A 25,639-nucleotide genomic window follows, 5' to 3' on the forward strand; every position below is an offset into this window, starting at 1 on the left:
TTATGTAGTGCTTGGGTTGTTCGGAGGACTCAAAGTGGCCTGATGATGACAGTGGTCACCTTGGGCTGTTGAAATGGCCACATGGGCCACGGGGGCCACCTCCGCTTCAGGGGTGTTGTCCTTCACCAGCTCCACAGTCACCACCGGCGGGGGTTTCAAATATTGCTCCTGGTGATTTAGCTTCACCAGCTCCACAGTCACCACCGGCGGGGGTTTCAAATATTGCTCCTGGTGATTTAGCTGTGATTTAGCTGCTCCATGTGGTCCTCCCCGCCGCGAAGACCGCGGGGAGGACCGAGGCGAGGACCGGGGAGAAAGCCTCGGGGAATGCCGCGGAGAGTGTCGCTTCCTGCGCTCCCACTCCTCGCAACTGACCTCCGGTGCCAGGACTCTGGCAGTGTCATGAAACAAGGCGAAGTCCACCTTGTAGTGCCTCCTGTTGATCCGGATCATCTCCTGGAACAGCTGGCCCCACAGGATCTCTTGCGGAGTGTAGGAGGTGCGGGTCTGATGCAGGATGCCCGTGGAGTCGTCCGTGTAGGTGAACGACACCACCAGCTCAAAGTCGTCTTTCCGCAGGTCCTCCAGGCTCATCCTGTGCAGCGGGCTCTTGGACTCCATCCTGTGGACGACTGTGATGGGCGTGACCAGGACGATCTCGCTCTGCTGGATGGCGAGGTCCTTGTACGTCACGTCCACCTTCCCCGTGGTGTGCATGGTGGTGCGGACGATCTGAGCGCGGGCCGTGCCTTCGACCATGTGGTGGCTGCGTAAGTCTCCGACGCGCCAGGAGAGGCACAGGCAGCCGTCTCGCAAGTTGATGACGGCGTGGTGGCTGAAGCTCACCGTCTGCGCCCTCTTCCTGGCCGAGGCCATTTTGGCGACGGCGATTCCGATGACAAAGGTGTCGATGAAACAGCTGATGACGTCTTGTACGGTGACGAGGACGATGGCCTCCATGCAGTTCTCCGACATCCCCCTGAAGCCGTAGCCGATGGTGGCCTGGGTTTCGATCGAGAAGAGGAACGCGGCGGTGAAGCTGCGCACCTCGTACATGCACGGCTCTTCCGTGCGCTCCTTCATGTCGCCGTGGGCCAGAGCGATGACAAAGTAGAGGATGCCAAAAAAGAGCCAGGACAAGATGTAGGAGAGGGCAAAGAGCAGGAACATCACCCTCCACCTGATCTCCACCAGGGTCGTGAAAATGTCTGTCACGTAGAGGAGCCACTCCTCTGGCACGTGACGGAATATGACGTTGCAGCTGCCTTCTTTGCGCACGTAGCGGTACTTCTTGTGTTGATAGCCATTCTCGGTCGTCACGGTCACGGCGGTGCTATTATTGTGGTTATTGTGGCTCACGGAGCTGTACTTTTTGCACATCGTGTGAAGTCTGTGGCAAAAAAAAACAGAGAAAGAAGTTTTAGTATATTTTGTTCAATGTCACTATATTTCGGTCAGGAACAGTCATTGTAGATTTATCCATGTATTGCAACAAATGTAATACAGTTAAACTTAATGGCTCTGCTCTTGGGACTTTCTCTAAATTTTTATAAGCAGCATGCTAAGCAAAATCAGGGAACACTAAGCAAAAAAGGGCCAAAGCAACACATTGACAGATTGACATAAAATTACAACGGTATTTGCGCCTATGCCAGACTCTGATCAAAAGGTGAAGGCTGGGGTGGAGGAGGCTGCTAAAGCAGCAGCAGAAGTGCAGCAAGCAGCAAGAGAAGCAGAAATCGAATGGAGAAGCTGTATTTAAAGGAGCCGTCGTGTTAAGAGCGTGAGCTCTGATTCGAGTGTGGAAGAGTGTGCACGGCTGCTTTCTTTGGTAGTGACCAGCAGAGCTGTGATTGGACAGTATAGGAAAGCTAGGCTGGTTGAAAACAATCAGAAGACTGACATGATTGAGGCGTGTACAACTACTACTACTCAATGCGTCAGCATCATACAGTAACAAATTATTAAAACGAATCATCACATGACACCACATAAGCCCTATGCACTTTGTGTATAGGATTCTTTTTTAAATAGCCGATTAACATGCTCACATCACAATACGATGCATTGTGAGCTTGTAGATCAGGTATGTTCAAGATTCTTTTTAAAGAAAAAAAAAGAAAAAGAAAGAATGACCAAAATACGGACAGCTGGGTTAATGTGGTTAATAAAGAGCGTGGAATATACTGTTATAGTCATAGAGAATGTGAAGAAATGTGTGGACCAGCAATGGCCCAGGACATATACCCACATTGTTTGTGAGTGACACAGTCATAGCAACCTTTAGTTCAGGAATTTGTTGTATGTTAGGCAGAGATTGAGATACGCGAGAGGTTGTGCCATTGAATTAACAAACTGTTCTGGACTGCTTTATGGGTGACTGGTCATTAATTTTGATTTAAACTTTTTTTTTTCAGATTGTTTTGTAATGTTAATGACCCATAAAACGTCTCACATCTAAACAAGGAATGCAAGGGTTTAATATGATTTATTCACTAGAACATTATTTATAATTACATGTTAGTTTAGAAGGTATGCAATTAAGGTACACACCAGTTCATTATGAAAAAGCCATATAATGAACAAACTGCTCGAATGGCAGCAGATGTTTTTTTTTATGTTTAATAACACACGCACGTGCATGCACACGCACACACACAATCAGTGCATATACTGTAGATAGAAATACTGCTTCTTCTCAACTCTGCTCTGACTCTCAGCTGCATGTGATTCCGTAACAGGGAGAAGTCGATTAGTAATAGAATTAATTAGAATCTTTTGAACCCATTAAAACGTGTCATTTTAGATTCCTTTGGGTATTCAAAAATAGCAGATATACTGTACAAGCTCGTAGCACATCTCTTAGTGCCACGCTATGAGCTTGTATATCTGCTATTTTGTGAAAAAAATGTGGACGAACATTTTTGATGGGATTTTTGATGGGGGTCCGTACTGGCCAAATAGGCCTACATATAATTTCCGGGGTCCTTGAGCACTACTGATACAGCAATGTTTTTCAGAAAACTGGATTTAGAAGACATTCATATCGGCCTCAGGTCGGCAATCAGTCGTTGTAATAGAGGGTATGGGCGTGACATCATCGTCATACCCGTAAGTTATGCGGGAACGCCTACTGAGTGGCAAAAACGACTTTCTGTCCTTGACAGCCCATACATCCAAACAGAAAAGTCCTATCTGATTGCATTAAATGATGTTAAACAACATTAAATTCACTTTGCCACTCGATTTACCACTCGATTTTCCATTCACTTTATGCATGCGCATACCCTCTATATCTCTTTTGACCTGCGTGTGCCACATGTCAAAAGGACATTCAATATCTATGCCAATTAATGGTAAATAAATGGTGAATTGTGCATTTATATAGCGCTTTTATCCAAAGCGCTTTTACATAGGTGTATTACATTCACACACCGATGGCGGAGGAAAACATGCAATGCACCAACATGCACAGCAGGAGCAATAGGGCTTGCAAACCTTGCACCTTTGGTATGCAAATTCGGGGGGGTGCACCATTTTGGTTGTGATGAGTCACTACTATACCTGGCCAACAGATAGGCATACAGTGGTGGAAAAAGTACTCAATGGTTTTACTTAAGTAAAAGTACCAATACTGCAATTTAAAACTACTCCGTTACAAGTAAAAGTATGGAATTGAAAATGTACTTGAGTAAAAGTACAAAAGTATCGGCATCAAAATGTACTTAAAGTACTACAAGTAAAAGTACTCATATTGCAGGGCCAGCAGACCACCATGGCCCATCACCATTACTTTTTTTAACCGATATTGATAACATCCTGCTTCTCAAGACCGATACCGATAACTGATAATAAATTCAAATATAAAAAATTATAAAGATATTCAGAGTCTTGCTCAAGGACACTAACTCTGGGGGACCGCGGGATTGAACTGCAGGGAACCTTGCGTTTCCCACCGGCTACTCTACCCCTAAGCTATGAGCATTTAGTGTGTGGCTGTCATACAGGCCACATGGCCCTGCATTCACCTTCGCCAGGCGTGCCCATTTTCCACCTCTTTTTTTCTTTCTTTCTTTTTTCCAACCACTGTTGTCGGAGGAAATAATTAACAATGGAGTCTTCCATGCATCAAGCTAAGATTGGCTGACCACTGGAAAGCTACAACCTCTCCTCACACACTGCTGCAAGCATATTAATTTCAATGCAAAGAGAAAGTTTGACTTAGTTAAACAAGAACTAAACAGTGCGACGAGGCAGAGACAAGGAAACGATAGGGGCGAGCTGTGTTGCCTGCTACTTTTTCCATTGCGGGTTCTCCTCATAATTTTATTCACGTGTTTTCTTTCATATTTTGTCTGATTTTGTGTGTGTGTGTGTGCGTGTGTGCGTGCATGCACTGCTCTCAAGGACTATTTTTAAGATACACCAATCTGGGAATGTTTACCATCTATGATTCTCTTTTTCCTGCCTCTGTGCACTGTGTCAATACAGTTAATCATAATGGGGCAGTTGCCTAGAGATACAAAACCCATCGCAACAGACCACGCTAGGTCCAGTGTTTTTGTAATATTCTAAACTCCTAAAGTATCGTGGTGGTATTATTGCAGAGGTGCATTTTCCTTCTACATGTTCAATTGTATTTATCTTCGCTTTTAATTCCAAAAACCACAGGATATATCTAACGCGCTCACAGACATAATTACACCAAACTCCACGAATGAACAGTGAACAAGGAAAGACTGCTTTCATCTTTTGCGCCCCAGACAAATGGAAGAAAATCCAGGACTCTGAAACTGGACAAACTGGTCTCTATGGTCATCTAAGTCACTACTTGAGGATGCAACATATAGGTAGCGACTGTACATGTTTTTGTGTAGCCCCTGTGTATTAGCATTATGATGTATTTTTATTTTATATTGCTCACTATATTTCACCTTATGTAAAATTGTGTTGTGGTTTTTTTTGTACATTGTGATCAAATTGTACTCAGGGCGTCCTTGCAAAAGAGCATGCTCTCAATGGTCTTCCCTGATTAAATAAAGGCCAATATTGCTCACTTGTGCCCACTTAAATATGCTTTGAATAGGGCACTTATCTTTCATAATTTGCTACAGTCATCTGCAGTGCTGTAAGCGACACATTGGTAGCCGTTGTAGACTATTGGAGGAATCTGTACAGTATACTGCATTAGTGGTGTTGGGTTCTTTGAACGGTGGAGCACCAGCGTAGCATCCATCCATCAACCGCTTATCCGTAGTCGGGTCGCGGGGACAACAATTCCACCAGAAAGCTCCAGACTTCCCTCTCCAGGGCAACATTAGTAACTTCCTCCTGGGGGATCCCGAGGCATTCCAAGGCCAGTGAGTCGATGTAATACCTCCATCTGCACCTTGGTCTGCCCCGGGGTCTCCTCCCAGTGGGACGTGCCTCGAGGACCTCCCTAGGGAGACACTCGAGAGGCATCCTAACCAGTTCCCGAACAACCTATTCGCCTCTACTCCGAGACCAGCGTAGCATAAGTGCAATAAAAGTGGGATAGGCCTATAACACATGCAACACTTAATAACTGATGAGAGAAATGTACTTGTGAATCACCTGGTTAAACAATTTTGTAATTATATATTTTGAGGCAGAAATTATATAACATACAGTGTGAAGTTATAACCTATATTCCAATGTCTGTTTTGCAAGGAGTGCTCTGTTGTTGCATCAAAGTATAATAGCCGTGCCCCACACTAACATTGAACTCTTTGTAAACATACTGTAATGTTTCCATGCAGAGGTTTACTGTTGTCCAAAGCATTGGCCCAAGACCTTTTTTTTTTCTGGGTGGAGTCCAAAGAGTTGTCAGAAAGCCAATAAAGGAAGCGCCACAGGACTGAATTGCTCTAGGTTAGCAGGGGGAAAATGAATGTGGAAACTGGAACGGGCTCATGGTGCGATCACGGGCAGGGGAAGGATCAATCACAGCCAAACCACAGAGCATCCTCACTACGCCCAAAAGATCACCGCTATCTGACTGAGTGAAATGGGCTCTGGACTCAGACTCAGCTTCCTCCTGGCTACATATAATGTCCCTATAATGCCAGAGTGTGGAACTCACTCCATGAGGTCATAGAAATAATGTCCTATCAACTTCCCACAATCCCCTCCCAAGGGTAGAAAATATAAACGGATTCAGACATTACTGTACTCTCATCAAAGCAGAAAGAAATATAGATTTTATTAGTGTTAAAGAGGTTTTTTTAAAAAAAATATCAACACAAGCATTAAAGGCAGAATAATTTTTCCTTCTATACGGTCTGTGTTACAGCAGATGATTTTAACATTTCATAATTGATTAGATTTCATATAGCTATAATGGAAAGCTGTACATTTCCAACTGAAGATAAATGCCTTTTCTGATAAAGGTATTCAAAGTGGTTGATTTCAGATGTTACATGTTCCACAGGGGCTTAATAAGACATAATGCTGATATTCTGCACTTTCAGACAATACGGGCTCTTGTCACTCTAACAAAGAAAGTTTGTAAAAAAAAAAGAGATAGTTCCGCATGCTAACATGGGCAGACTTGAATTGACTATCTGTTAGACTTTTAATAATAAAGGGGATAATTATATCTTGTCGCATGTGGTTAGCTTATCCTAATAAAACATCAAAGGCATTGCTAGCCTCAGAAAAGGTATTTTGAACGATAAAGCTTTGGGACATGAGGCTCTTATAAAGCTTATTAAATACGGTTTAACAAAGTGCAATGTGTCCTTGGACAGAGTACATCATTCTTTTGAAAGCCCATTTTAATCATAGTCATAACGCTGTCCTTCCACCCTATGAAAACATCTTACACTATTCAGTTCATAAAGGTGAATTCCCATGATACCCAGCATACTGTATATTATTTGTACTGTATTATTTGTAATATGTATTTGTAATAATAATACAGGATCTAAAGTAATAAAATCCTATACCATTTGTATTGAGGCTCAGAGCTTTTTGTGGTCTGTCTTGGTCTTCTTAATACACATTTAAAACACCATGTTCCCTACAGCTATACATTTGACACAGAAAGCCCTGATAGCACGTACACTCTGTTTATGTTGACCCACTAGGTTGAGCTGTTCTCTCCGCATTCACTGACTGCGCCCATGCAGTTGTAGAGTTGCAAAAGCCAGCTCTGTGTACAAAACAACACATCTCACTGCGTATAACAAACGAAAGCCATGCCCTTTAGCATGTCGTTTTGTGGCTTGATAGTTTTTTCCAGTACAGACACGTTTCACACACAAAAAAGGACAGTCTTTTTTTTTTCCTTTTTTCTTTTTCTTCTTTGGCCCTGGTGGTAGACTATACCTTTGGTGTGGGGCTACAGTATGTCTTACTTACCCAGTGCCAAAAAGATACAGCAATGTACTGTACTGATTTTAAGAGCGGAGTTACTCACCCAGACACCCACTACACTCACCATACTGTACTTGACAATAGGAATTAAGAGGTGACCTCTGGAAACGACTTAGCCATTTTGGCTTACTTGAAGTTACTTCCTCTACTGCTTGGGGCCCTTACAACTCATTACATGCTCACTTACTGCAAATGACATTGTGGCACCCATCAAGTGCTTCATTGGATTAGAACCATGTACTGTAGTCGCATGGCACGCCTTTGCTCTGCCCGGGGCCTTGTCTCACCCCTATTGACCTTCACAGTCCCTATGTCTTTCCTCTGGACAGCAGTCCGCAAGTCTCTTTTTCATGTTACAAAATGGGTAATAGTTTACCCAAGCATCAAAGTGGACCCTGGTGGACCACATGTGTTTGGTTTTGCTTCGTTGGACATTGCATAATGTTGCTTGCACAGGAGAGCCCCGAGTCAGGATGCTGGCCTTCATTAAGACTCATAGCAGCTGATGTGGGAGCTTGCGTGTGGTTTCTTCAACTTCTGTTTCTGTATTTCAGCGTAATAATATTAGGTCACACTTTCTCAGTTTGACTGTGACCTTCAGAATCTATGCCGCTACATTGTCTGAAGGAAGCCAAACCAAAATAAGTTTTACTCTTAAGTAGGCTACCCTTTGCACAAGATGCAGCAATAAAGTACAACTTTGAATCCTTGAACCTTGGGAATCTCACAAACCCTTATATTCTCGTGCGGTGCGCTGTTTGAAAGATCAATAGACACATATTTATGAAACAGGTGTCTTTCCTGCCCTGTTAGCATGTGTATGTTGTCATGCAAGCATGCTCTAGCTCTCTTCACACTGCACTCATAATACTACTAAAACCATAAAAAGCCTTGAGTTGACATTACACTTATTTATATTAACTGAAAACGTAAAACAATCATGGAAGCATGCAAGCAAGGAGATATGGCAATGACGCAGAATAAATTTAATTTAACGAATGAATGTATTTATATTATTAATATCTAAGCTACATATACGGCTATTGAACACGACTTTATTGGACAATACAACTTGCCATCTAACAAATAAAATAGGCCTTTTGGCAGTATTGTTGCTTTACAGTCTAATGCCTGTAAATGATGAATTATGATGAATTGAACATGGTGGACCCTATTGTAAACAAGTGTATAATGCTTTATGGTGTCGTCCACAGTTAACAGTTTTGTATTGAGTTGTGCTTGAAATATACTGTAATTCTCCAATCTGTTAATAAATACTTCAATCAATAAATCAATCAATCAATCAGTCAATGTGTTCAAATCAGACTGCTTGATGAAACATGACCACAAGCTCATCTACAATAAGTATCCCCTTGACCACATCTATATTGTTCTCAAGTGTTTAAACCCAGTCAGGCATTGTGTTATGGCTGCTCAGATTACCATTCAATTGTTCTGCTGTCCACATACTTATCTGTACATCTCAAATTTGTCACCATTTACTTTAGTCTCATAATAGCTCTCGGAAATCAGTAACAGACTGTTATATGTTTTAGAAATTGTAAATTTGAATTTTTGCTTCTATCAGCACCCAGGTTGCACTCTCCAGACTATATGCCACTGCATATTAATTTCCCATATACAGAGAGGCATTTGGCTTACTGTGAGACCACAACATGACATATTCGACATAAATAATAGCTTCAATAGCTTGACATAACATCTCTACAATTGGACATTGCCTATCTTTTTAGGTTTGATTGCAGTAGAAACAAAACATACCGGTATGTTATCAATAGATTCCTACCTTTTTTGTAAAAAAATGATCGATGATTCAATCGCAGCAGTGTCCCTACGTGAGTGGAAGGCTCTCCTACACTCATACACTGGCCAAAAATGTCACCTGCCAGAATGGTCCAGCCCACCTGTAGTTACAAAAACGAAAGATTAACACCTCCCTTATGTGTGTGTGTGTGTGTTTTTGTGTCTCTGCGAGTGTGCTTGTGAACGTCTTCAAGATTCAAGATTGCTATATTTGTCATTTGTTTTCCATTCTGCAAGCAGCTTTAGAAAAAAATATATACAGTATGTTTCTCCTAGTTAAAGACAGCAGAAATTCATTAAAAAATTAAAAAAGTACTCTATCGATCTGAAATTAATCAATCCTAAAAACTAGGAGAATTCATGTCATATAAATAAGCACCTAGGCTGGTCATCCTGATCGGGTTCGAGTCCCGATCCCAACGGCCTTTGCTGCGTGTCTACCTCCCCCATCTCTCTCCCCATTTCCTGTCAGACTACTGCTCATCTATCGATAAAGGCAGAAAAATCCCCCCAATATATATACAAAATAATGAAAATGGCACCAGGTAAAACGGTATCAAAAACTGAATGGATTTCATCCATAGAGTTATTCTCATCTATTTTAATGCATATGAATGCACACCTCCCCAAGTTCATATACTGTCTACTAGAAGATCAAAAGTTTGATTGCCTGCCCTCTACCGTATACAGTACCTTCTTCTGTCGTGTGGCCACGGCAAGCGTCAGTCGTGCCTCCATTTGTTAGCAGCACATATATACCGGTATGCCACACATACAGTACTGTACTCATTCACTTATGCGAGCATATACAGTACTGTCGTGTGTCTGTGCATGCATAATATGGGTATGGGTGTTTATGTACGTGTGCGTTCTTGTTCTTTATGATAATACCTGTAGGCTCTGCTCTGAGAAAATGTACCATATACTGTACATGTGAAGGATACCATTTGGACATATAGGCCCTTATTTATCAAAGCGGTGTACACCCAAAATTGGGTGTACACCTGGTGTACACCGGGTGTACACCAGGTGTACACCCAATAAATAAGGGCCATAGCTCTTATGTTTATTCTTATAACTTATGTAATGTATTGGAGCATTTTGTTTGGGTGGATACATAATGATGATAACAATAATCACCTGCATTGTATTTTAAAAACAGTAACCGCTACAGTAAAATGGATTCACTCCTTCACTACTCACTCCCTACTATATACTGTAGGACGATGCATGAGCTTGTTAGAAAAATTCATCAATCAATGAATACATGTATACGTACATACATACAGTACACACATACATACATACATACATACATACATACATACATACATACATACATACTGCACATGCAACCTACCATCATGTATTGATGGTGCGTGCATGCAACCTACCATCATGTATTGATGGTGCGTGCGTGCGTGCATGCAACCTACCATCATGTATTGATGGTGCGTGCGTGCGTGCATGCAACCTACCATCATGTATTGATGGTGCGTGCGTGCGTGCATGCAACCTACCATCATGTATTGATGGTGCGTGCGTGCGTGCGTGCATGCAACCTACCATCATGTATTGATGGTGCGTGCATGCGTGCATGCAACCTACCATCATGTATTGATGGTGCGTGCGTGCGTGCATGCAACCTACCATCAATACATGATGGTAGGTTGGTTATAGTGACCAACACTTGCGTGCACTACTTTTCACAATGCATCGTGGGATACGATGAGTCCACTATAGGGTATAATAATTCTCACTATACATTTGGACAGCACTTCAAAATGACGATCGGACTCTTTATTTTTGCGTGCTATATCTTTTGCATTTGCGTGTGCGTGCGTGCGTGTGTGTGTGTGACGTGTGTGTGTGTGTGCGTGTATTATGTAGCCTATGTTTACACACATACACCATGTCTGTGTAGTAGTATTGTTACTGCAAATGTGCTATATAGCATTGACAGGAACTGAGACCTGAGCTGACTATATATTTCTTCTGCAAAGTTGACAAGTGACACATGAGAAACCAAGGTGCCTAACAATAGTTGAAAATGAGGTCTGCACTTTAACACTATTCACTATAGAGGAAGAAAATGTTGAACAATATTCCTCCATTGTGCTTCTCTTTTATGTTAAAATGCCTGATAATCTCTTATTCCCAATGTGAGACTCCTTTGAGAGCAGTGTGAAAGCTTAACTCAAATATCTCGACTCCCCTTTGCTTAATAGTTGGTTCTCAAACGTTCTCTATTCATTGTCTCCAGAGGAAACCCCTAACTCGGGTTTCACACATGAAAACCTATTGACTCCCCTGTGTGAGTATGGGCTGGAAAAAGAGGTTAGCTTTTGGTGGCAATGACATGGGCCATTTGTCTTGGATATCTACAAACAGAAATGGGGCCTGTCAGGTCAATGTGACTTTTCCATTCTGGTGGTGTGAATGTTTATTACATTATGCATGTTACTGCTAGCAAACAGCTCCTGAACACCGAACAGTGTTACTGGGTTCATAAATGTGTCCGTACAAGGACAAATGTGTCCGTGGTGAAGACTTGTCCTTGTCCGTGGGTCTGTGGCAATTCTTTTGACACTGGTTCACACACCATGTTCATATTTTGATCATAATAGAGGGTATAATAATTATTATTATTAATATAATAATTACTATTATTATTATTATTATTATTAATAGAGGGTATGCGCGTGACATCATCATCATACCAGGAAGTTATGCGGAAATGCCTACAGTGGCAAAAAACTACTTTCTGGACTTGACAGACCTTACATCCAAACAGAAAAGTCATATTTGATTGCATTAAATTACTTTAATCAACATTAAACTCACTTTGTAACTCACTTTGCCACTCGATCTGCCACTCGATCTGCCATTCACTAGTACTAGTGAAGTGATAAGTGCATCTGACACTTTCAGTGTGTCAGCTCTTTTAATTATCATTTCTCAAGGCAGTGCACAGAAAGCTCTGTCTGTCTGTCTGTCTGTCTGTCTGTCTGTCTGTCTGTCTGTCTGTCTGTCTGTCTGTCTGTCTGTCTGTCTGTCTGTCTGTCTGTACTCGCAAACCAATCAATCAGCAGCATAAGTCTGCTAGCAAGTCAGACTACAGTCAACTCAATCCATTTTTCTTTTAATTCGGTCAACTGTTATTTGTTTGAATTGATAACCGTAGACCCACCATCCCTCCAGGCTTTGGTATACATGTACAGACTGTGGAGTGTTATAGCCAATCAGGTTCAAGCTGTCCGTCAATATTATGGGATCTACTGTTGTACTGTCTCTCCACTTCAAGCCAAAACAGTCTCCATCAAGTTGCTATAGTCAGCTACAGTATATGTTGGAGGACTTGGTCCCAATGATATGCTCAGTTATCCTCGCCATTCTATGCAGGGACCTCTGGTTCAAGGCATTGCAGTCTCTATACCAGATGGAGATACAGCTGGTCAGTATACACTTTATTGTGCCCCCCCCCCCCCCCCCCCCCGAGGAGAACAGGAGGTGTGCTCTCTTCATCTGTTCATCAGCCGGGCTGATGTCCTGGCTATGGATGGCTAGCCTGGCTAATAAGCCAGACCGAATCAGCCGTTGGCAAAAAAAAAATTGCCTGCCGGCGGATTACGGTCTGGAGAGGCTCAATTGTACGCCCATTTCCTACACCAGAGAACTGGTGTGGCCAATCGGGACACGGTATGCAATATGGGCGGGCTTTGGTACAGTGACGTTCAATGCTTGAGACCTTTGACTGACAGTAGCTCTGACCAATTGCATCAAAGAGAAAATGTTTGAACCCGCCCCCCAGGAAACAAGATCCATACACAGCATCTCCAGACTCAAATACCACACGACAGTGTGATTTGAGTCTGGCTTATTAGCCAGGCTAATGGATGGCCACTTTTTGGGACTATACACTGTAGGTCATTGGTTCCCAAAGTGGGGTCCGGGGACCCCTAGGGGTACTTGAGGGAGTTCCAGGGGGTACCTAGCTCAATTAGAGATAGTTAGGAACCAAATGGATCCTTATCGGTCCATTTGGTTCCATTAAATTAACAGCGGTTTTACAATATAAATTGGGGTACCAGAGATAGAAATGCCATTAAATCCGTAGCATAATGCATGTGAAATTAATATGTTTTGGAATCACTGCTAGAGCCGTAAAAATCCTCCCTTATCAGGGTCACTGGCATATGTTTTCAAATGGGGGGTCCGTGGCCTAATAAATGTTGATTTGGGGGTCCTTGACACGAACAGGTTTGGGAACGACTGCTGTAGGTCATGGTTGTGGTGTTTTGGGACTAGGTCAGGTTGTGGTGTTTTGCTCTTGACTGACTCCACTGCGGTGCCCTTGCTGCAGAGTGCAGTGTGATTGGGACGGTTCCGCCTGAAGTCAATAATGATCTTTTTCCGTTTTGTCAACATTCAGGGGGCAGGTGTCATTCCACTAATTGTTTCACCTGCTCCTCTTCCTATAAGCCAGTTCCTTGTCGTCCTGGATGAGGCCAAACGACACCGTTGTCTCATCCACGTAATTTATTATGTTGGCACAACAGTTGTGTGTCATCCGGGTAAACAGCAGTGGACACAGCAGCCCCGAGGGGAACCAGTGCTCAGTGAGATGGTGTTGGAGGTGTTATTTCCCATCCATAGTGACAGGGGCCTGTTTGTGAGAATGTCTAAAATACAACAATTTACAGAGGAGGTGCTCAGGTCCAATGGGCTCACCTGGGCTCACCAAGTACTGGGGAATAGTTGTAAAAGCTGAACGGAGGTCTAAGAACAGCATTCACACAACATGGATGTTCCTTTTCTCCAAATGTGGCAGGATGTGTCTTCAGTAGAGCGGTTAGCACAGTATGCAAACACTGGAACAGTTCTAGTGTAGGAGGGTGTCTGGATGTTATGTTATGCTTGTTGTGTTAAGCGTGCACAGAAACTAATTTCAAAATAACTTATTAACTAGGAATATGTAGCGCACATCCTCCTTGGTGCTGAGCCAAACTGTTAACAACGGACAACGTAGAAAAAAAGCAGGGGCTCGCAACTCACTTTAAGATGCTCCAAAGTTTTATACAGCAACACAGCAGGCAAAAAATACAATGTTTCGACCGTGAGACCTCTAAATTGGGGAGAAAATGGGTGAAAAAGAAAATAGGGCCCTTATTCCCAACATGGCAAAACATTTTAAGTTGCTTATTTAAATGTACCCTTTGATACATTATTCTTTCTATTTATTTCACTATAATATTGACCGCTCCCACCAACCAATTAATCAAATTTAATGTAATGATTTATGTAATGCCTGTCATTGTCTGAAAAACAATTAGCAACGCCCATATATTTCATATTATTGTATTTTTTTCACTTTCAACTATTTGGCCACTGCCTTCAAAAACAAAGCAATGCATGCCATTTGATGCCTCTGTAAAAATGTGCTGGCCAAAAAGGCAAAGAATGTCAAATAACACAGAGGCAGATTGTTTTTATTTTTCTGGTTGTAACACTGCGGGGGGTCCTCACACTAAATTCTTGTGGGTGTCAAAGGGTAGACTATGTCTGCATGAGAGCGCCAATTTTTATTCTTATGAACCCAATTGCATATTTTCTGAGTGAATAAATGTGTGCGCGTGCAACGTCGTGTGTGTGTGTGTGTGTGTGTGTGTGTGTGTGTGTGTGTGTGTGTGTGTGTGTGTGTGTGTGTGTGTGTGTGTGTGTGTGTGTGTGTGTGTGTGTGTGTGTGTGTGTGTGTGTGTGTGTGTGTGTGCACGCGTGTTTGCGCGCACACGTGTGTGTGTGTGTGTGTGCAGGTCAGTTAACAGGGATCTTAACAAAGTGGACCAATAACAAATCGCCTCACTTCCAGGAAAAATAAATAATTTGTTCCCAATAAAAATGATCCGCAGAAGTACATGACCACACTCTTGGGTAGTGTGCTCTGATGAAGGATCTCGGGGGGTCTTGGAGCAGTCCAGTACAAAGCCTAAGCAAAAGAAAACGATCTGAAGGCTGCCATTGATTGGCCCCCTTTCTAAAAATACATTTCAGCTCTAGCATTTCGAGAAAGAGGGAGAGAATTTTATAAATAACTGAGGTTCTTCTGCGGCCAACATTCTGACTTGTACCTGTCGTCAAAAGACTCAGTAATTGGCCAAATCACACAGAAATGGTAAACTGGGACTGACTGTGAACACAGCAAGCATTCTCTGTGTTTGAGCAATAAATTCTGGTTTTCCAAGAGAGTCAAAGCTGTATCGGACAGATTGATTTACTTGAGCTTTCAAGATTGGATTTGTTTTGACTTCAATGAGAGTGTTTTCTCCCCTTTTTCATGTCTTCTGATTTGGTTTAAATGCCTAAAACTTATCCAAAGCACTTTAAAATGTGTGCATAAAAGGCACCAATGCAAGCCAATTAAGGCACCAACCCACTCATCGAGAGAACGTCTTGTGTCTTGCTCAAGGACACAAAGCCCGAAGAAGCTGCGATCAAAACAGGAACCTTCCATCACTATAGACACCAACTCTGTGTGTGCGCCCGCCTGCGTGTGCGCTGGCAGGTGTATGCACTTGGCATGTAATGGTCCCTCTCCCTATATGGCAGAGCAATCAAACAATCAGCCTTGTGTAAGAACTAAGAGCCGTATCGGCCACCCTCGACACTGGGCACTGTGTAACAGCTGTTGTAGTTTGGTTGGTTCATTACAGGTCAGCTACTTACAAATATACAAGATGCTATAAGAGTCAAGAAGGCAATACATCTCAGATCGGACTGCCAGTGGTGGAAAGAAACTACGTACTCAAGTACTGTACTTAACACTAATTATGCTAATGACGTGTATACACGTCTTTAGAACCAAAACCACGGGGTGCCTATGACGTGCCGTCTTTAGGTCCTTTTTATTGATCTCAAACCATATTATAAAAATTGGCCTTTTCTCCTTCAGCGATCCTCGACCGGTTTCGCGCATGCGCACTGCCGTTCACTTCCTTGTTTACGGGCCGACAAAAGTTGCTCATAACTCTAAATCTACGGCGCTCTCCATGGTTTTGTGGTAGGCCTCCCGGTTTTTGGGGGTTATGGAAGGTGGGGCTTTTCAGAGTAAAATCTGCCTCATTTGCGTGGCACTATAGTGCCTTTATTATGAAAAGTTCCCTGGGCAAAATAAGTGCAATTTTGAGATATTTGGACTTCACTTGAGTACGGTATTTCCCAATTTCCAATACTTTCAACTTTTACTCCACTACATCTCAAAGGCAATTATTGTAATTTTACTCCACTACAATCATTTGAAAATTTTACTTACAGTTACTTTGTAAATTTGGATTATTATTACAAAACCTACATTAACCACTTAAAGGTGTATTGAAATGAAAAACGGGAAAATTCTCATTTTTGTGTGTTTTTATATCAAAAGTCCATAAAAATATATTTTTTATTACTTCCTGAAAACGAAAACGTGCTGCGTGATGACGTGTCGAGGCCCACATCGATAAAAGCCAATAAAAATGAAGCTCACCCGTTTAATTCCCCATATCTCCGCATCCGTCCAAACAGGCAAACACAGCTGCTACTGATTACAGAAATCCTCCGTTTTTATTCCCATTCAAGATAACATCCAGAGAGTGTATTACTCGGTTTCAACTTAATCATCACGCTAAAATATGTATCTGAAAACATTATAAGGTAGAAATAAGCCACATAACAGTAAACTGGTACAGCTGGCCGTCTATCTGAATTGTAAACAAACACACAGCATGCGCTGGTATAGCATAGCTACCGACCCTAGCTACCGTCCCATCGCCTGAAGGGATGCGATGCTCTGATTGGTTCAGAAACTTCAGACCGGTGTTTCAACTTGAAACCGTTTGAAACTTCAAAATAAAATGTCCACCATTTCCGTTGCATTACACCTTTAAGCCCTATATACATTTCGGCCATTTGAAAATAGCAGATCTACAAGCTCACAATAAACTTTATTTTATTTAGCCACAACAAAAAAAATCTAACTGTGAGCTTGTACTGTAGATTGCTATTTTTTTAAATGTTTAAATTGTAATGATAGCCTATCGGCCCAACTAATATTGGTCTAGCTCTAATTGGAACAAGGGAGCACATCCTGTCCTGCAGCCTTTGCTGACATCGTCTCTGAGCCTTTGCAAGCCTAACATGTTCCCTGGAGTCTGTTACCCTTGGATCTAGAGGGATAAATGACACTCTATGTTGTCACCCTATCCTTAAGTCTTTGTTCTCTTTATTAGCTTACAGCACAGCGTGCGCATGCGTGCATGCGTGTGCCCTACTTGGAACGATACACCAGACTTAGGTTAACACTCGTCTTGTTTGTCTCTAAAATGACATCTGAAACCTTGAAAAGTGTTTGTTTGAATTGTACCAAGCATACAGTATATGCATCTGTTGAGTAATAAGTACACAAGCACCAACCGATAGAAATACATCGGTCAAGAGGGAATTTCAGGCGCATGCAGCACTGCTCTGGCTGAGGTTCCCGTCAGGTTCCACTAGTGATTACTGCGTGTCTCTTGTTTCATTCAGAAGCAAACGGCTATGTACTGTAGTCTGAGTTTCATCAGCATTCTTATGTCATGGCTCATAGGCCGTGATGTGATGCTAATCTAGCCCAGCACCATCACCGAGGGGAAACAGCTACTTTATCCCCGGCCCAGAACTATACACGGGGGCCATTTGGCAAAGGCCACAGCGAGGTTTCCATTTCCACTTGTTTTTCCTTGTCACTGCTTTTCACATCCTCCTATCTCCTCGTGATTCATCTCCCGCATTGATTTATACTTCCTTCGATAAGTCAATGAACAAACTAATAAATAAACAGATCAACACTGGCTGTAATGTTCATCATGGAGAATAATTTCTCAGTGATTCAGTAGCCTAATACTAAAACAATACGGTGTGCAAGTCCTACAGCATGTACGTTATCAGAGTGTCTTAACAGATGAGCAGTAAACAGATCAAAGGCATCTATTAACCTGCTTGGCTTTAATCATAGATTAAATGAATTATAAACACTTTGTTTTATAGTGCCACCCTGAGAGTATGAATCTATAAAATCTAGGTGCCTGCAATTTACCATCAAAACACAATTTCCTAAGTCCATTTGGGCTGTTTACTGCCTTTTGTACAACCAGCGTAAACAGCCTGTCAGGTACCTCAATAAAAATAGGCCTGTGCTTTCTCAGTTAATAATACATTATCGTGGCAGACATGCTTGTGCGGAGCCGACTTCAAAGTCTGTCTTCACCGAGTCAAAGTTTTGGTTTAGAGTTTACTTTGTATCTTGTACTTTCTAACACAATTATGTAATTTTCAAAGTTTGAGAAACATGATCAGTCATTTCATGTCCAATCTTTGATCTGCCAAAGTTCATGCATTGGACAATGTGATCCAGCCTCTCAGGATGTCTTGGAAATACTTTTGCTTCAAAGGATTTGATTCCAGCTGCACTAAAAATACCATTGAGTTCTGCGGCTTGGACTATATACCGGCATGGTTTGGACACGCTTGATCAGCTCCAAAGTTTCCTATCAGATTGACAGTATTCTTTTGGGTGAGCTTTCTATACCAATTTTAGCATGAATTAGAAATTCAGCATTTTAGACGGGCCTATAGCATGCTGACATCTCCTCTGGTTTGAATAAATACAGTAGGTTTTCCATGATGGAAGTCTGAGTCTTGTTTTCACTGACTCTCTATGGCGAGGTGAAAATACCCCTTTGACACAGCCAGCGGAGCGATCAACACCACACTGTTTAGACTGCCTGATGAGGCTTGAAGCTCATTCACAAATAATGATTTTTAAAGATGGAGCAGAGAATCACAGTGATTGGTTACTAGAGCCACTCGCCGTCAAACCACTGTGTATTTAATTACACATCGTTATCTATCCATTTAGGTGAAGTGCACTACGGGGGCATGTCGAAACAGCCCCGAAGACAATCAGTGAAAACTGTGACAATCAATGCGCAGTGGCTGGTTATAAGACCAGAAGGGGAAAAGACCTTCTTCAAATCTATGCTGTTGTCCTGAGCAACTTTGTACACACTGATCACTTACATAATTGTAACACTTTATAAAGCTTTTTTTAGGAGCGGAGGAGAGATAATTGACACTTACTGTGCATTTGCTTGGAGTGCTTCAAAGAGTTTCCAGGAAGATTTATGGCAAAAACATCAACAATCTGAAGAGTCTCTTACGTACGTACATGCCTGTGGACAGTTCCATTATATATTAAACGTACTTTCAGCAATGACTGGCCTGATGAGTTTTAGGGTCAAAGTCTCGTTTAACCATGCACAATGCCTTCATTTTATTTAAAGTATTATTTTTTATTTTTGGAGGGGAGCTAGCCCCTATACAGCTTTTGTCCCCTCACGTCTCATATTTGCCATTGACAATGAAAGGAGAAATTAGGTCATATGTGTCTCAAATATGACGTAAATTTGTGGCAACACAAACATTAAATGCCATTGACAATGAGGGGGAAATTAGACGAGCAAATCGGCTAACCAATCACATAAATTCAGTTGTTCATGAGATGATGTATGATGATGTATAATGATAAGAGCGCCCCTCACTTCACACAGGTGTGATTTTTAAATCTAACATCATCTATTAGGCTACTATCACATTTTCTCTTCATATCATTGTGTGATATATTTACTTTAAGATTAAGATAGGCCTACAGTAAGAATGTTGTTAGTGTTGATATTTAATAAATATCAACATTTCACTCTCAGATGCTACCATACCTATATATTCTTCACACCCCTGTAAGTAATTTCTTAGCTGGTTAAACATATTCTCCCCGTTGAGTTGTTCACCCCCATGCTTTCATCCCTGTGGCTGCAACCCCTGTAGCGTTTGGTCTGGGTGGGGCTGCCTCTTGTCACCTCACCAGACAGTGAGGAGGACTTTCATTTACCGAGAGGTTGTAGCGTATGCGGAGGAACACGACATCCCTCCCTATTCTGCTAAGTGCTGAACAGGCCAACCTGTAGGATTCGCTTGTGCAGCGACAGAGATCGCCCTCCCCTAGCTGCTCCTACCTGCAAAAACATACCAATTGTGTTCTTTGGAGCCATCGTGGGGGACTGGAATCCCATTATCCATAGTGGTGGGCAAGAACATTAGTACCCCTGTGCTGCCCGGACGCCCGGCTAGTTAAACTTTGTGCCGGATATCATCAGGGCCGGTTCTGGGCGGGGAGGGGGGGGGGGGGGCAGTGGTGGGTAGAGGCCACCCAAGCATACGTCCTGCCCACCCAATCAAATGTTATGGGGAATATTTGTTTTTTGCTAATATAATAACACCATAAAATATCTGTACAAGACTGATGTCTTGTTGACCGGCAGGGTGCTGATGGAAATTGGGTTTCTGTTGGTCAAAGAAGGAGAAGATATAGATGGATAGATAAACTGATATGATGATAGCATAGTTTTCTATGCAATTCCGGAGTTTCCGGGCATTTAACCCCCCCCCACTCACACACACACACACAAAGAATCAAAAACAAAACAACCGCAATTTGCGTCACAGAGGCTCAAAAGTGACATGATGGTTTCACTATTGGACCACACAGCATATCACTGCATAACGTAGTTTAACAGGGCTATTTTGAGGGAATCTTTTGTTGATATTATGTAACCCATTGACCACAGGCTGGAAGCACAACTTTCCTGATTAAGCTATGTCCATGAATGATTTGTGAATTATGTTTTTTTCTTTCTTTTTTTCTTCTTCTTTCAGTTACTGGACATGACCTGTGGAATTTGTACCCTTACGGTGTTGCGATTGGTGCAAATTGCAAATGAGGTCAACGTGCATTTAATGTGAACATAAATGCGTGTTGCATGAGAAAGACAAATTAAAGGTCAGTTTTTCTTTCCCCCAATCCCCTTCTCTTTCTCATCTCACTTCTACATAGCTTTGGAAAATCCTCTGGAGTTTATTTGTAGATTGAAACAGTGGAGGAGAGTGGCTTGTAAGTGTTTCCAGCCATTTGCGTTTTTTCCATGCTTTCCACTTGCTTTTTTGGTCAAGTCAGCAACTTTGGGACATATACCTTTTTGGTTCACAACTGGAGATAAGTACCGCATTGCTTCCCATCATGTCGGCTTTTTCGATGTTAACTTGGGGAAACTTCCAAACGGTGTTTCCTGCTCTATAACTAATTGCCCCGCTGATGATTATACCGATGACAATGAACATGTCGTTATGGGGAGAAACTGGATGTGAAGCAGTGTTCTGGAGCATGGGTGGGCAACAGCAAAGGCAGGAATCAGAGTATAGGGCAGGACAGAAGCTGGCCTGGGATATCTGCAGGGGCCAAGACGCAGAGTAATATTAGAGACTTTGAGACTAGGAGCAGCATGCACTGGGAGCCAGAGGAACTCTGTGAACCCCAGTCAGCTGAGTGAGAAACACTGAAACAGAATCGAGGGTGGAATATATCTCTTTGCCGTCCTGAAAACCCCTGAAGTGAGTGTTGAGTATGTTCGACTGTGGAGAGGACGAGGAGATATCAGGAAGCCGTGCCGGCGCGAACACAACTCTGTCAGCAATAAAGGCCGTGTGCTGAAAGGCTAAGAGATTTATGGCCCTTGGACAAGCTCTCTCTCTGCACTGGGATGTTTGGTTCAAGGAAAGTAGCTCGGAGGAAAAGTGGAAGGGAGCCTGATGCAGCCACTGTCCCCGGGGCGGGGGCTATAATATGACCACAGCGATCGAGCGGCCCCTCTGATTCAGTCCCTCGCCAGTGTGCGGTGGTCTGGCGAGAGTCGTCAGGGCTTGGCTGAGGGCAGACGGGGTCAAAGGCGTGGTGGAGAGCAGGCAGCTGTCAGGGAAGAACTAATGAATATGCACGTCACTTAGTTGAGGTGCTGGGTTGGAAAGTGACCTCAGAAAAGGAAGAATAAACCCGCACACTCATCTGCTCTCCAATGTAATCTATTGACGATGTTCCGAGCCAATTGGCTCTTCATCGGGTCAACCTATCAGTTTGACCTGATGAAGAACCTTGGCTCCAAAACGTCAGGGAAGGCCTAATGCACACTTGGCCAACATACAGTAGACCAGTGGTTCTCAAGCGGTGTTCCGACTATAGGCACATTGGGTATTGTGAGCCACACATTATTACTGCAATATATCTGTACAAAATGGTTATGAATTATTATTTATTTATATATATATTTATATATATATTGATATATTGTGTGTGTGTGTGTGTGTGTGTGTGTGTGTGTGTGTGTGTGTGTGTGTGTGTGTGTGTGTGTGTGTGTGTGTGTGTGTGTGTGTGTGTGTGTGTGTGTGTGTGTGTGTGTGTGTGTGTGTGTGTGTGTGTGTGTGTGTGTGTGTGTGTGTGTGCGCGCGACTGTGTGTGTGCGCCTGTGTGCGTGTGCGTGCGTGCGTGCGTGCGTGTGTGTGTGCGCCCGTGTGCGTGCGTGCGTGCGCGCGCGCGTGTACAGTATATGTCTATAATATACATACAGTATATCCTTTATGTCACACTATGACTCACTGTGTCTCTCCATTTCTCTCCTTTTCTCTCTTTACTACCCTCTTCAGGCATATCTGTGTCTTGTGAGCTGTCTCCTTTTCACCAGATGCTTTAGCAGACTGTTATAGCATCGATGTTTTTGCTTTGACGACCTAGTTTCCTTTTTTGTTTTCAATGTCTGATGGCCTAAATCAACATGACATGACAACCCCATGCAAAGTCGCTGTTAACTATCCTATCTCCAAGCTAAAAAAATATTCATTTTGTATAACTTGAATATATGACACATTATGCCCCAGACTCGAGCTATTTATAGAATACGTGATGACAAATGATTGGCTGCATGGCTTTAGCATGAAAACAGAGATCATTGGAGACTGTTTTTGACATCCACAACATTCTATAGTCACTGCAGGGCATCTTAATTGGTCAAATACTGTATAAAAAGTTTGAGATTGAACATCAAAACACGGCAAATGTAATGATGGCATCGAGGATTTATTTTGACTAGATGTAACTAAAGCTTGTGATATACTGTATGCCTTCCCCATAGGATCCTACCCAATCAATTGATTGATTGATTGAAAATGTTATTCACACACAGTATGTCGAATGGGTACATTCCAAACAAAAGGGGACTTTTCCTTTTTTTTTACGGGGGCCAGTTTGAACTCCCTCTGGAGTTGTTATTGTGGACTTCGTTGACAATAAGGAAGTATTTTGACAAGTAAATGGGTATCTTAGTGGTGTAGCGAATATTGTAGATGTAGACCAGAGCCATTGCAAGTTGCTGTATCATGAATATTGTAGATGTAGACCAGACCCATTGCAAGTTGCTGTATCATGAATATTGTAGATGTAGACCAGACCCATTGCAAGTTGCTGTATCATGAATATTGTAGATGTAGACCAGAGCCATTGCAAGTTGCTGTATCATGAATATTGTAGATGTAGACCAGAGCCATTGCAAGTTGCTGTATCATGAATATTGTAGATGTAGACCAGAGCCATTGCAAGTTGCTGTATCATGAATATTGTAGATGTAGACCAGACCCATTGCACGTTGCTGTATCATGCCGTCAACCCTAACCTGCAGGGCACACACATGTATACTAACAGGACTCGCTTCATCTGTTTCACATACTGGACTCAACCAGGGCCAGAGGTTAGGCCAGAAGGGTCCCCCCTGATGGTGAGTTGGATAGAGAGGGCCCTCAGGCAGGGTCCCGGATGGGGCTTATTCCCCCCAGCTGTGCCCAACAGCACACACGCTACCCCACCTGAGACAATAAACAGCTTTATTACCTCCTCCCGTCCACTGACGTCCAGTGTAAGGCCTTGGCTGGGATCCTCCATGGGGACAGATGCATCCACAGTTCTACACAGTCAAATCCAAAAGTGTTAATTAGTTGAGTCAACTAAGATGTCAAGATTTTCCACTACTTTGCGTTTTCTACGAAACACATTGTTTGCTACTACGCCTTTTTTATATTGAAAATAAATGTTAGATTTTGTTTTTATTTCGATTTTTCTTTTTTACATAAATACATATTGCGGCCAAATACACATCATGTCCCTGACAAGAAAAGGTTTGAGAACTACGCATTTTGTAGATACATTTTCACAGATGCATGCATTCAATATTTAAATTTCACATCATTGTAAAAAAATATGACAAGCTGCCCAAAAAACCCCAACACTTTTAACAGAGGCAGTGACCTTCCTGCATGTCCCAAGTCTAGGCAGCCAACTGCATACCTCATTTAGCCATCCCACTGGTCGTAATGCTCTCTTTATTAGGACTTTATTTGGACCAGTTGTCCAACTAGGCCCCTGGGAGGGACCATGTGAGACTGTCCTCCAACTCTTCATCCAAATCCGCAAGTACAGTATGTCCACATTAGCAGGTGATGTCCAGTTAGTAGCTCAAAACCACATATAATTAATAACTTAGAATCCATAGACTGGTAAATGGTTGGACAGGCAACTTTATTGATCTCACATGTGTAAACGGTTCCAGTCTTGGACAGTAAGTTATAATCTTTTTCTTTCATTTTACAGCCTCGATCTGGCTGATTTCAGCGGGCGCGCACGCGTACGCACACACATGCACACACGCACACACACACACACGCACACGCACAGTGGGACTTGTGCTCAACCAAGTCCTCATAACTCTGCCTTGAAGTCATATAGACTCATTATATTGATTGATAGGCCACTCCGGACTTTAAGTCTGCCAGCAGTTTATTTACCTATTTTCTGAGAGCATACGGGTGTACTACACACTACACAGGAGTAATGGTAACATTATCTCTCTCTGTCACTTGTTTTTTCCCCTTGAATGATTTATGCGACACATGTCACTGTGTAGTTGGGGCTAAACGGTTGCTTCGCCCCACTGTTTCTTTTCCGGGGCATTGTAAAAGAGGGCTCTGTAGGTTAAGGAGTGTTAAAGAGCCACACACATGGTTTTCCTAAGCTGTAAATTTTATGGATAATTTCTGATGTGGTTACAGATTTATACCCCCCCAACTAAGCACAGCAGCTGCAGGTAATTACTCGCTCCCCCGCCTAACACTGTCTCTCTTCTTGTTCTTGGGTTCTCTCGCTCTCTCTCTTTATCACTCCATGTGTTTCCGCATGTCTCTTTATAAATAGTAATCTAGGATCATACGTCTACTCTAAGCAGTATCATATATATATATATATATATTAAAAAAAAGATCGATAATCTGTACATTGAAACTATACACAACACTTTCTAACTGAGGGGAAGACAGACCGAGGGGCAGAATCACACACATGTAACATACATGTAGTGACCTAAAACCGGAGAATCAGGATTGTGTTTTGGCTCATGCACTTGGTTTGAGAACAGCG

General features: G+C 42.5%; 1 protein-coding gene across 1 annotated transcript; it reads right to left on the reverse strand.

The window, feature by feature from the left end:
- Nucleotides 1-9,271, reverse strand: kcnj16a (potassium inwardly rectifying channel subfamily J member 16a; the record flags this gene model as incomplete). The annotated part of the gene is made up of 2 exons (XM_079492348.1): nt 9,206-9,271; nt 1-1,390 (listed from the first exon to the last, which is right to left on the reverse strand). The coding sequence occupies exon 2, from the start codon at nt 1,378-1,380 to the stop codon at nt 1-3; it is 1,380 nt and encodes a 459-aa protein (XP_079348474.1). The 5' UTR covers nt 1,381-1,390; nt 9,206-9,271.
- Nucleotides 9,272-25,639: the final 16,368 nt, after the last annotated feature.

Source organism: Electrona antarctica (assembly GCF_951216825.1).
Source record: "Electrona antarctica genome assembly, chromosome: 22".
NCBI classification, from domain to species: domain Eukaryota; kingdom Metazoa; phylum Chordata; class Actinopteri; order Myctophiformes; family Myctophidae; genus Electrona; species Electrona antarctica.